The following is a 13,584-nucleotide window of genomic DNA, read 5'->3' as shown; positions in this document are numbered from 1 at the left end:
TTATTGATTCTTAACTATTATTTTCACCAGATATAGAACTAATTCTCCGCCACCTCTCATAGTCAGTCACCCCTTATTTTCATGAATATAGATGAAGTGGTTATAGAAATAACAATGGGATTAAACTATCCTTGTGTAAAGATAGGGGTGTGAGGGACTTTCTCAAAGTTTATTGATCAGATCATTTTTTTTAGCTGTCATGGGTCGAGTAAAATAAAATAAATAGGGGTAGGCGTCAATTTTTGAAATTGTAGCAACATTGAAAACCTAATCTTGGATTTATTGCTTATTTTGAAATGCAAATTTTAACGTGTTCATTGTCAAAGTGAGCAAAGTATAAATTAAACTTGTAATTTCATTAAAAAATTATTGCAAATTTTCATTTTGACAAAGATTTTGCAACAGGATATTTAAACCATATCTCAGTGTTTGGCTTTCTAGATAAATATTTATAAAGTTTGCACATAACAGAATTATAATTTCTTGCAATGAAGTCGAAGTATGAGATTTGACCAATAGAAAATTTATCATTTTGTTTCCAAAGAGCTTGAATGTATGCATTTACTAAAGTACTTGATATTGAACGTTTGGTTGGTCATTTGCATAGCATTTGATCAAGCTGTAAATTAGTACAACTGTTGCCAAGACTTTGGAATAATTAAGCATTGACTAAAATTTCATAATTTTTTAGTTTATGCTTGATATATAGAATGGTTAATTCACCTGGACTTCATTGCAAGAAAATTTACAAAAGTCTGCTGTATTAAGCATGGTGTATTTTCCAGTTTCAAGATGCATTGCTCAAGACGTCATTACTTAATATACATTTGTATGTTGTTATGTGTAGGCTTGTTTTGCCTTGGTACATTTGAAATAACATCTTCATTGTGAAATAATGGAAAGACATGTTAACCTCTTTAATTGTGAGTGATTTTATAGAACAATGACTAAACTGCATCAATGTCAGACTGAGATGGATTTTACTGGTAAACGTAGGGTACAGTCAGGTGACAACCAACCCCCTAAGTAGTGAATGCGAATCTTCCTGCATGTACAGAATGCATGGCATTGTTTGTGGAGATGCACACAATGCATCTTTGAACTGGCAACTTGTCTAGTGACTTGTCATTTTTACAACTTTTGTCCAGATGCAGATGTCACAGTAGAGTTTTGTGAAAGTGCAATTCAAATATGTGAAATGTTATTTTCATGATGTCATATCCTGTCATGCATTGCAACCACTATGATGTCATATCCTGTTATGCAATGCAAATGCTATTATATATATATATCATATCAACTAACTAGCACTAGCATCATCTTTGTAAAGTAAAAGTGGAACAAAGTGCACATTCTGTGTCCTTTTGATTAAAAACTAAAATATATAGCAAGCACCAGTCTGATCCTAGGGAGTAGTGTTCACATTTTGGCTGTAAATACAAATTAAAAGCAAAGCTGTAGTGACAGAGTTTTAGAAGTAGTGTGTACTATTAGAGAGTTATTATACTGCTTACACTAAGTATACATAGAGTAGAATAAATTGAGACATAAATAAAACGTTATTTTCAATATAAATGGTAATGTGGCTAAGAGTATACACTTTGTTGATATAGCAATGCACATGTTATGAAGACATGACCAGAAAAGGTGACATTAGACACTGTCATTAGACAAAGCTAATATAGTCCATTTATAAGTTCATATAGTTTATAGTAGGAACCAAGGTTTATTGATACAGTGATTCAGATGACAAGATGAAGAGTGATTTCAATGGCCAGTCAATAATTTTCAGACATTTGCACTCTTGTCATATTACAAATGACACCGATTATATCATATAATACCAAGTGTGTGTGTGTGTCTGTCTGTCTGTCTGTCTGTCTATCTGTCTGTCTCCCTGTCTGTCTATCTCTCTGTCTCTATATTTGTCCATGTCTGTCTGTCTGTCTGTCTGTCTGTCTGTCTGTCTGTCTGTCTGTCTGCAGGCCTGCCTGCCTGTCTGTCTGCATGGCCCATGGCAGTATGTCAGCATGCCTGTGTAAGTATGTGTGTGGTGATGGGTGAGGTCTGTTTTCATGATGTGTGGCAGTATGTGTCTGTTAATGTGTGTGTGCATGTGTATGTGGATCTGTGTGTGACTTGTAGCAGTGTGTGTGTGTGCGCATACGTGTATACATACATGTATGTGTTTGTATCACTTTGTATTCAACTTGCATGTATGCATCACTGCACATCTGAAACTCCAAGGTTGCTGTTTAACAGAAACATTGTTCACTCTATTCATCAACAAGCTCATCAAATTTCCAGTTGAATCTGTAGAGGGCATTGTTATATAGAAACGTCACTGCCAAATGATGTCCGCAGCTGATAGTGTCAAAGTGTGGCAAATGACTAGCAGACTGATGGCTCAAATCTAAGTGTTTGGACTCTAAGCTCCGTCAAATACCAAATGTGAATTAACAAACATCATAATATCTATCTGACAGCGCATGCTTAGCTTATAATATTTTCAATGCAGTCTGTGTTCTTTGCTTATAATATTTTCATACGCTTTTGAATTTGTACTTAGAAACAATTTTAGTCAATAATACATGTACTAATAAAGAGAAATATAATTTGGGGGAGAAACATCTTGTAATCAGCAAATAGAACTGTCATTGTAACAGTTTTTTAAAAAAAAGGTCATTTCTGGTGAACAGGTTTGGTCTTTTAGGTAACATGTACCAAAAAATAGTCTTTTTTGTATGCAGATCTTTTTCTTTATTGTTCAATTGATTTACATTCATAATAGTTTTTGTAGTTTTTCTTTTTGAAAGATGTTGAATGTTTTGTAGACTTTACAGTACAGTTGTGAATGGACCTGTGGTTTATAGGAGTGCCAGTACCAATTGTATTGTAAAGTCTCAAGTCTTCTGTACTGGTGTTATTTTGTTTTCAGAGTGAGAGGTTACTTATCAGTTGTCAATACTTGAATTCTAAAACTGCCTTTGTTTGCTGGCTTCATTTATTTTACTAGATTGTGCTTTATTTCTTAGCATAAATAGACATATTACAAGTTTTCATTCAATTCTACTGTTATTTTGAATAAACAGTTCATATTTATAATTTGTGTAATGTTAAGACTGAAAATTTATTGCTCTATCCCTGTTTGTGTTTTATGTCTGTTTGTTTATCTGACTGTCCATCTATCCATTCATCTGTCTGTATCTCTGGTAGCGTGTGTGTCTGCCTCTGTGTTTGTTTGTCTATCTGTGTGTATGTCTGTGTGTGCACAATAATTATGCATGCATGTATATGTATGTGTAGGTGCATGCATGTATGTATGTATGTATGTATGTATGTATGTATGTATGTATGTATGTATGTATGTATGTGTGTATGTATGTATGTATGTGTGTATGTATGTATGTGTGTGTGCATGTATGCATATGTTTATGTATGTACATTTGTATGTATGTATGTGTGCATGTGTGCATGTGTACATGTATGTGTATGTTTCTGTATGCTTGTCTGTCTGTATGTATGTATGTATGTATGTATGCATGCATGTATGTATGTGTGTGTGTATGTGTGTGCATGTATGCATATGTTTATGTATGTATGTATGTATGTATGCATGTATGTATGTATGTATCAATGAATGAGGTTGATCGATGTACACAAAAAATCGGTCTGCATCGTTGCAATCCTAGATAATTTTACACAAGGGCTGACCATTGCAACAAAACATATAGAAATCATTTTCAATTAGTTAGACAATATCTCACCATGAGTTTAAATCATTTGTTTTATTTCCCAAAACATTACAATCACCATTATGCCATCAACAATATATCAAAAAGTTAATATGATGATTTTTTTAGACTCAGAATTTACTATTTTGAAGTTGATAATGTATGTTGTTATAGCTACAGACTTTTTAAGTACATTCTGTTTTATCTCCGAACCACTTGTAAATATTTCCCCCTCCCCCACCTCTTCCACATATAAGCTAGACACTTTTGATGTTCTTGGTTGGTCAGCAGTTTTACAGTAATTCTTTCCAAGTTATGTAATTTATAGATTTCAAGATTATCATAAAAATTACAAGATTTAAAAACTAACATGGTAACATTATAATTTGACGTTACAATTGAAAGGTATACTGTAAACCTGGAAATTTTCGCAAAGACTTATTTTATATATTTTGCTGGACAGAAAAAATGCAAAAATAAGTAGTGAGTAAAATGCCTTCTTGTACATGAACACAGTGCATCAGTCTGGTAATTAGTAAAAATAAGTCTTTGAGAACTAGCTGAAGACTGTAAAATCGCAAAATTTTCTAGTGGTGAAAATACCTAGGTTTACAGTATCTTGTTCACCCATAAAGAGAGGATATATATTGAAACCAGTAAGTTATTTAATGTGCTTGCTGTTACATGTTGTATTGTACTCAGTCTGTATCCTTGTTGGCTGAATTGATAACAAATTAAATAAAACATTGCTAAAGAATAGTTTCACTGTCTTGATGTCATTTTTTTACTTGAGAGGGACCCTTTTTATGAAAACAACTGAACTAGTAAAGTTCAGTAGTGCTGTATGTAGGCATGGTGCAGTGTCTGGCCATCTGTCTGTCTGTCTGTCTGCCTGTTTGTGTGTGTGTGTGTGTGTGTGTGTGTGTGTGCGTGCGTGCGTGTGTGACTGACTGACGTGTATATAGCTAGTTGGGAAATTGTTCAAATGAAAATGATCGCATCAGTCACGTGTGCTTTGGATAAAAGAATTGTCAGAAATCTGTAATTCCAAAACTAAGTAGATTGGGCTTTTTAAATGGGGTGCATCCTGGGACATGTATATGTATTCACAATATCATCAGTGATGAATCCCATCAATGATATGTGAATTAGGTCTTTAGTCAAAAACTTATATCTCCTAAACTACAATGTGAATGGGGCTGAAATTTGGTGGGGATGTTTCTGGATGTGTTATTTTACAGATATTGTTCAAAACAATTTTACACAACTGGTCCTAGCAACGACAACCACGCCCTTAACAACAGTCAAATGATGTATATATTGGAAAGTTAACATGAATTATAGGTAAGGTAAGTGGATAAACATCCAAAAAAATATATGCAAATATGCCTAGCAACAAGCACATACAAAGCTAAGCAACAGCCAAATGATAGTGGTCTATATTGTAAAGGATAAATAGGCAAGTCAATAAACATCCAAAAAGTGAATGTACACATGCCTAGCAACAAGACTGCACCCATATAGCAACAGTGAAGTGGCTCTGTATATTGCGAAAATAACAACACGGACGGTTAGGCTAATGAATAAACTTTCAAAAGCTTGACAGTGAAGATACTGCCCATACCAACATTAACAGTAATCATTTGTAGATAAACATTTTTTTCTTCAAATAACACAAACACTATACACTACAACGCCGGCCATTGGCACTATTTTTTGTTTCCCATCAGAACACCACAAAACAGCCCATTTCAGACTATATGATTGAAAATTAGGCTTGCAAACTTTGAAAACAGTTGTTTGGCAGAGCTATAGAAAAAGTAGTCTCAAAGATCCAGTCATTGTTTCCGTTTATGTAATACGCTTCAACCCTGAGTTGTTACATAAGTAAACCAACAACTGGATCTTTCAGACTGTGGAAAAGGTTCGTCCAGAACAAAACCTACGTAAGCCTGAGCTTATTGCTCCATTGTTATAACAACACTAATGCGACTCGATTGAAACCATGACCTTTACGTATAGAATGCGCCCTGGGGACAAATTCCCCTTGTTCTAAATCTCAAACTTGCCACCATACATTGTCCTTCTGAAATAATGAAAGAACTTTGGGTTTACCGCCTTGTTTTCAACAAAATTGTCAATGTTTTATTTCTCATAGTGTTAAAAAATGTCAGTGGCCATGCATATAGGATTCTTCAAACACAGTGAATTTTATGTCATTTTGAGCTCTATTTAACAGATTTACACGGTGTAAAATGTATCAACAAATTAAACACATCACGCAATATCACTTCATATGTCATCGTGTCGCAAAAACCAAAGCGACCAAAACATCGTATTCCGTTCCCTGTTTCTATCCACCGACACCCTAGCTTTTACAGTCTGTTTTAATAGGGACCCTACATTTTCTGAATTTTCAATCATTTGATAACTTTTACCATCATTGATGCTATATTTCTTGAGGATTAAGACTTGAAACGATTTTAATGTGTATTCATCGTTCATTTCAAGTGATCGAATATATGGATAAAAGAGAATTTAATTTTTTTTTACTGGGATCGAAAAGTCAGAAATTCAAATTCATTTTCGTACTTATTCATTGCAGTGGCATTATTCTGATTTAGAGAACATATTTGTTATATTCATTATTTTATCAAGACTTGCATTATTTTCCGGATCAGTGGCAATGTTGACCGCTCAAGAACAGCGCCATCATCGTTATTTTAGGAGAAATTGCACAAGAAGGCGTGACATCATCACTATTTGTAGACGTATGATGGCGTACATGGAGTACATGGAAGTTGAATGGTACTGAAGTTTAGTCGGAGACCGAGTGTATAAACAAGATTGTGGACCTATAGCGCAAATCTATTTATATTAAAGCATTTACAATTTCACTAAGGTAAGGCTTGATCATCTACATGATCCCCAATTCAACGGTTTTTTTTGGTGGTTAATAATTTGTCCGAAACTGAAACACGAATGGAAAAGGTCGGTTCAGGCCTCCGGGGTCGGTAACCGACAAACCCATGCCATAGCACGTTCGTCATGTTTTCTTTTGCTGTTATTAACCCAATCTTAATATTTCCTGTACTGTGTGACACCTCGAGTGTCATCTCACCACCGGCAAATATTGTGCTGATTTAGTCGTGCTTTGCAGACGGAGTCAGACAGTCACTCGAGATCTATTCTGACATTGTCTCTTGTGTTTGGAGACAGGGGGGAAGAGACAATGTCAGAAGTCTTGATTTACTGTATTTGCCACCAGAACGAGGTTTATATGTGAAACCTGTGGTTTTCTCCGGAGTTTTCCTCACTGTTGTATCCCTGTGACAGTATTGTACCTACAGAAAAGCAATTCTATTATTTACATGCATGCTTATAACTTGCATGTATCACACTGTCATTCATGACATACAATATGTACAATGTACGTGTAGGTCCGTACGTGTACATTGTTTTATGAAAAAAAATCCAAGGGAGAACACTTTTTAATCGGCTACATGTATTTCCACTCTTATCATTCATATTGTATCATTACATTTAGTAGAGAAACACTAGGGTAGTGCTAACACAGTACAATATACTACACTCATTAAGTCATATCCATTTTTTACAGGGGGCCCATCCAGTCAGTGTTTCATATTTGTCCCATGACTAATCATGGGAGATGGTTCTATGCATTCATCTTTTAGTATCGCAGAAATGGAAAACGAGATGGCGGAACTACAACGCTTGTCCTATAACACAGAGTATACCACAGATATCAACATGAAGATGAGGATACCAGATAAAATTAGCATGTCTGGTGATGAAGGAGGTGACGGACTTGAAACAGACATGTACCAACAAACTGGTATGACTGCTGCAAGCATGCAGGTACCAGGCAAGATATTAGTTGGAGGTAGGTCAATGGCGTGACGGATCAACTCGTCCCAATTTCAACTCGTCCTATTTGAACTTGTCCCACTCAACTCGTCCAATATTCAACTCGCCCCAATTTCAACTCGCCCCATTTTCAACTCGCCCCAACTCTTTACAATATAATTTACCTGTGCATATATGAAATCGAAGCTACTAGTACTCAGTTTGGAGGGTCTGTGGTATCTCGTATTCCACTAATGAAGTACCACTTGTGCTTAAAACACATACTACAATACTTAGTTCTAGATCTAGCAAACACTTAAAGCCAAAACCCACACCACTTTCTGCTATGAAATGTTACATTTTCTACGCTTCAACTGGCCATGTAGGTAAAATCATGTAAATTTTTCGGTCCCCGCGCTGTACTTCAAGTCCATGTATCGTTTAGATTTATAAACGTTTACTAGTGTTGTTGGGGCGAGTTGAAAATGGGACGAGTTAAAAGTGGGGCGAGTTGAAAATGGGGCGAGTTGAAATTGGGGCGAGTTGAAATGGGACGAAGTGAATCGCAATCGGTCAATGGTCACATGCAAGGGTCAGCGGTTATTGAAAGGTCAAATAAGCAACAATAATACACTCAGCATACTCAGAGGATGTCTTACATGTATGTCCCAGAAAGTCTATCTGTTATAGTGAATCATTTATGATTTGATGTAAACCATGAAATGTCTATATACACGTACATGTACATGAAATGCGAGATCTGATCATTATTTTGATATGTAAATTTAAAACTAACATTTTAGAACAGATGTGATAGGAGTGGGGGGGGGGGGGGGGGTATCCCCTCACTAAATTTGCGTGATTGATTTTTGCCAGTGTGGCCATGAACACTGCATGTACATGACTGTACAATTACAAACACATTACAGTACACTTACATATAGCTGTTTAGGCGTAAATTTGTTAGCTATCTTTTTTGCAAAATATAGTAAGCTTTTACTGGTAACAGTTTAGTCCTATTTTCTAATAGGGTGAATTACATGTACATGTCTCCTAAGCATTGTGGGTAATTTGCACGCTGGCTTGTATGTGTGTAAACAGTCAAGAAGCTTCAGGGATGTGGTCCTGACGTTACTTGTTTGCCTACAATTTGTTAAAATTTATTGGCTGTTGATTGATACATTATAATATGTTCATAGGTAGTATGAAAACATAGGCAAAAATGAGAGTAAAAAATTATCAAACATTTGCAACTTTGTTAATGATCTATGAGATGAAAGTAGTAACTGTTGAGGATTCTAATATAATTTGCTTTACAATAACTAATAATTCCATTTATTTACATTTACGTAATATTTCTCCTTACACCAGGTTCAGGAACTCATGTTGGAATGAGTGATTCTCCCAGAGCATTAAACCTTGATTTAATGGAACCCCTTCTACCAGGTAAATGAACTTTGTATATTAATACAGTCATACCTAGCGCTTACCAGTCAATGTGTTTACTAAGGCTTGGAAGTCCAGGTAACGAACAGAGTTTGAATTTGCATATGTTTCTATTCGCTGAACCATTATTATGGTGGGAAGCTTGGTAAATACCTGGGGAACTCTCAGAGATTTTAAACTGCTTATACTATTCTTAACAAAAACATTGGTAGGGGAACACAGGTAGATTCGACCCCTTTATACTCTGGTACATGTACGTAGGGAACCTTGGAAAAAAATGATTTGGAAACTGGGGTAGATTTTACGTCCATACATTTACCCATCTTGATAAAAAACACTGATATCTATAGGGAACCTTGGTAAAATGACTTGGGAACTCAAGTACACTCACATATAACTACATATACTTACCTCCCTGTGCACAATTACAGGTAGAGAACTTAGGTATGGCTGAAGAACTTTGATAACATTTACCTCGTATAGTTTCCATCCATAATAAATACAGTGGTAGAGAACCCTGGTAAAATGACTTTGAAACTTATGTAGATTTGACATACAACAATGTACTTTATACACTTACCAAAAGACTGCTGTATACTATTCAACTGCAAGAAGCTGAATGTGAGTTTTATAATGGTACCTGCTCTGATTTTTCCTGTCCACTATTTGCCATTTTTAGGTGAAACACCTGTTGGTTTGACCACACCACCCAGAGTATTAAAACTAGAAGACCATGAATTTCCCTCTGTACAAGATGAACCTGTAGGTAACCCGTCACAGTCCTACACATCATCATCATCATCAACACTCATAGGTGGTAGGAATGGACCTAGGATGGATACTTCTATCTCGTAAGTAGGCACTCAAGTTTTAGTAAAGAAATACATCAAGGTGTGTTGATATCGAGTTGTATTTCCTGCTAATACCATGTCTCTCTTTGTGGTGATGACTTGATGTTCATTGTACAACTGCATCCACATCTCTTTATTTTCATGTATAGCAACCTGGTATTAGTCATCATAGAACCCTTGCACTGTTGACCAAAAATATTCATCAGCATGACAGCAAATGATTGCAAAGATAATAATGGGGTTACCGGTGGGGGTGGGGAGTTGGATACAGACAGACAGACAAACAGAGACAGACATAGACAGACAGACAGACAGACAGTACATGTATTTCAGGGAACTTCATATATCTACTGTTACTTGTTTCATCAGAATGGAGCCTGTACCAGGAACAGATGACTTGCAGATCTTATCCATAGGAGCTGATGAAGATGAAATCATCGAGGAACCTGTAGCTGTTGATATACCAATGCTTCGACACCAAGTTGCTAGGCTATCCAGGAGAATACTGGTACTAGAGAAAGAAAACCATACCAGGGCATCCAGAGAGTTTATGTTATTTGCTGTAGCTATTTCATATTTCACTTTTAAAGGTGTCAGGTTTCTGTACAGACATTTTTGAGTATAAATACCATGGGCTATCATATTTGGTTTAAGGGGGTTAACAGTGTAGTGGGAAAGAAGGGAGTCTGAACAAATCTTTTTATATGTTTCATTTTCCAGGGTTAGTTGACTGGATGGGATGTGTAATAATGTAAAGGAGTTCTTGTGTTATCGAAAAATAAACTTTTCTTTCAAAAATGAAAGAGACATTGATACATGGCGTGTCATGACAGAACACTTCAGAGTTCAATCTCACTGATTAGACAGATTGATTCATTATTTGAGAGCAGATGTACACTCTTACTGACACTTGAAGTTTATAAGGCCTAATAGAAAAAAAAAATTTAGTTCCTGTTACCCGACCCCACCTCGTTTTTCACTGCCTAAACCTTTTTTTTTATGCATTCAAGAAAAAAATAATAAAATCACGAAAATTGTGAAGTCTCGCCAGAAATAGTGGATGCGAAAACTGACAACAACTTAAAAGGACAATACAAAACTGTTCTTCCAATCTGTAATGGCTGTACATCTGATGGGAAGAAACCAATAACACAGACACCATATGGAAAACAACGGAAAACAAAACTAACTGAACTAGATATTCACACATGAGAAAAAATATATCATAAATTAAAATAAAATATAAAATCTACCTAACTCACCTATTCTAAAATTGAACGTACTCGAAACCACACAATTCTTTTTATTATGCCTAAGGGGTCAAAGATATATGAAAGTTTGTATCACTCTCTGTCTCTCTTTGAAGATGGTTTGTACACCTGGATATGGGTTGTATCTTTCGCTCTCTTTTCATATTTGGAACAAAAGTTTATTTTTTAACAACACTCAGATGAACTTTCATTTTATTCTTGCCTAGTTCAACCACTCTTCTCCCTGTGGCAAAAGTCATTTGAAATTTGTAAAACTATAAGAGACAGTGTGTAAATATAATCAATTATTTTTAAGAAACTGTAGGATTCAACTCCAGATAGTATTCTGTATTGGCTTGGGAAGAGCCCTCACTAGCAACAGGATGATTTTGTTTTTGTGCAAAATGTGGCATGTTTGTTAAAAAAATAATTTAAAAGCCAAGTAGTTATATTATGATGAAAGTTCATCTGTGTAAACGTTAAGTCTAAGTTGATAGAAATACTTGTAACTCACCAAAGCTCGTGCCAGGTATCCACCATGGCTTTGTCAGTGTTTTTTTCTGAAGTTTGCTTTACTGCATGTACATGTGTGATTCAGGAATGGGAGAAAAGGGGTGTTTGTGGCAAAATTTGCATAGTATGAGAGAACCCCATGACACGTTATCACAAGTGTGGTGTACTCATGGTCTTCGCACGAGTGCTTGCAGTGTTCTTTGTGCCCATACTTACATGAGCATAGCGAGTGAAAATGTAGCAGAAAAGACAGCAAGCACAGGTGCAAATACTCCTGAGTACCCACACTGTCACAGGGTTCTGTTATAATTACATATGTTTATCTAAAACAGAAAATTTCCATAGAAATCATACAGAATGATCACGCGATTTCATGTTTAGCAAACGATCACGTCCCCATGTGCATATATATCATTTGCATGCAGGTATTGCAATAATGCTTTCGGTATTGCACTGCAGTGAAAATGCCACTAGTATGTGCACAAATACCAAAGCAAGTAATCTCTGGTACATATGTAATAATGTAGCTTACATTTGGCCATAATATTTTACCAAAACTGGACAACGATAAGAATACCTCTAAATTGTGTTTCCATGTTGTCATGCAAACATTCACACACTGGTTTCATGCAAACATACACACACTGGTTTCGTGCAAACATACACACACTGGTTTCGTGTTTCATCTGTGTTCTAGGTTCTATGAAAGCACTGACATGTGATCCCTTTTGGACAAGTCATTTTGTGTCATGGTAGCTAAAAACAAAAATGCCCATTTAGAGATTGTCACAGGTCCGACATTATGTAAATGAGTATGTGTAATTTGGTGTGAAGTAGTATTGACTTTATACATTATGACTTATGTAATCATAATTAATCTCTTCTATTTAATACTGCACTAGCTGTAACTGGAATGTGTTTTGAAACTGTTTACTTAGATGTAACGTTTTACTCATAATATCGTACACCCTGAACAGTATCGAAAGCTGTGAGTAAACATATGTGTATTCGTGTAGCAGTACAGTATGATGCAATGTATTCAATCAATCAAATTGATTGTTGGATCCACACTCGAGTGACTACCTAGTGATTCACAATTTCAACTTAATACTATACTACTTATAGACAATATAAACCTCTAATTGACATATACAATATATATACGTATTTTAACAGTTTCTTGTTTGTATGATCGAGAAAATAAATCTCAGCTAGTGCAAGTTTGGTTGATTTAGATTTTCAGTCGGGAATCCATACTGCCAGCCAACCAATACTATTTCCAACACATACTTTTCATACAACTCAATATTTAGGTCTGTACAACATAACAGAGTTGATTGCTATGGCAATTGGAGGTAATGTGGTTTTCGAGGTATGCAAGTGTATCTAAAACCAGTCGCACTTGTGTTGTACGACTGGTCGCAGATACATTGTCGACCAGTCACAGACATCATTTTTGAGTTGTGCAAGTCACACTTCCAAGTCGCAGATACCCTATCATATAAATGGGTTTTCATATTGTCATGGTAACCTGGCACTGTAATCGTACCTGATAGTTTGGCTTACTGTGAAATATAAATAAATAGTTATACACTAACACAAAATAAGTACAATAGAAAAACAAAAACAATATTATTCTCTCTCAATTTTGTAAAACCAGATCTGTACAGAGATTTCTACCATATGCATGTATAATGGAGCTTTTTAAATCATGTTAAAACTGAAAGTTCTTTTTGAGCAGATATACAATGTAGTTCTCTGTAGACAATGGAACATGTATTTTGTGATAGTATACTGTGTGCATGGATATAATGATATTATATGTATGTATAACTTGATGAATAAGTTAACTGTTTTCAAGTCAGACTGTAAAGATGATGTCGATGATACATCCCATAGTTGTAAGTTGTGTTCTTTATGAAT

The 13,584-nt window shown here is 35.5% G+C and overlaps 1 protein-coding gene across 2 annotated transcripts; it reads left to right on the top strand.

The window, feature by feature from the left end:
- Window positions 1–6,505: 6,505 nt before the first annotated feature.
- Window positions 6,506–11,259, top strand: LOC144444793 (mitochondrial fission factor-like). Of its 2 annotated transcripts, none has more exons than XM_078134331.1 (5): window positions 6,506–6,636; window positions 7,354–7,638; window positions 8,973–9,047; window positions 9,727–9,898; window positions 10,268–11,259. In XM_078134331.1, exons 2-5 carry the CDS (start codon window positions 7,398–7,400, stop codon window positions 10,515–10,517), a joined length of 738 nt encoding a protein of 245 aa, XP_077990457.1. In that variant the 5' UTR covers window positions 6,506–6,636; window positions 7,354–7,397; the 3' UTR covers window positions 10,518–11,259. The 2 variants fall into 2 exon arrangements, with proteins under 2 accessions (XP_077990457.1, XP_077990458.1); XM_078134332.1 differs by having other exon boundaries at window positions 6,512–6,636; window positions 7,430–7,638.
- Window positions 11,260–13,584: the final 2,325 nt, after the last annotated feature.

The sequence above is a fragment of the Glandiceps talaboti genome, chromosome 13, assembly GCF_964340395.1.
Source record: "Glandiceps talaboti chromosome 13, keGlaTala1.1, whole genome shotgun sequence".
NCBI lineage: Eukaryota > Metazoa > Hemichordata > Enteropneusta > Spengelidae > Glandiceps > Glandiceps talaboti.
The sequence above is the reverse complement of the archived record's forward strand: the minus strand, read 5'-3'. Positions and strand labels throughout refer to the sequence as shown.

Coding starts and splice junctions, on each gene's coding strand:
- LOC144444793 (XM_078134331.1), top strand. CDS start 7,398: ATGGGAGATGGTTCTATGCATTCATCTTTTAGTATCGCAGAAATGGAA. Junction 7,639..8,972: donor AGGCAAGATATTAGTTGGAG/GTAGGTCAATGG, acceptor TCCTTACACCAG/GTTCAGGAACTCATGTTGGA. Junction 9,048..9,726: donor AATGGAACCCCTTCTACCAG/GTAAATGAACTT, acceptor TGCCATTTTTAG/GTGAAACACCTGTTGGTTTG.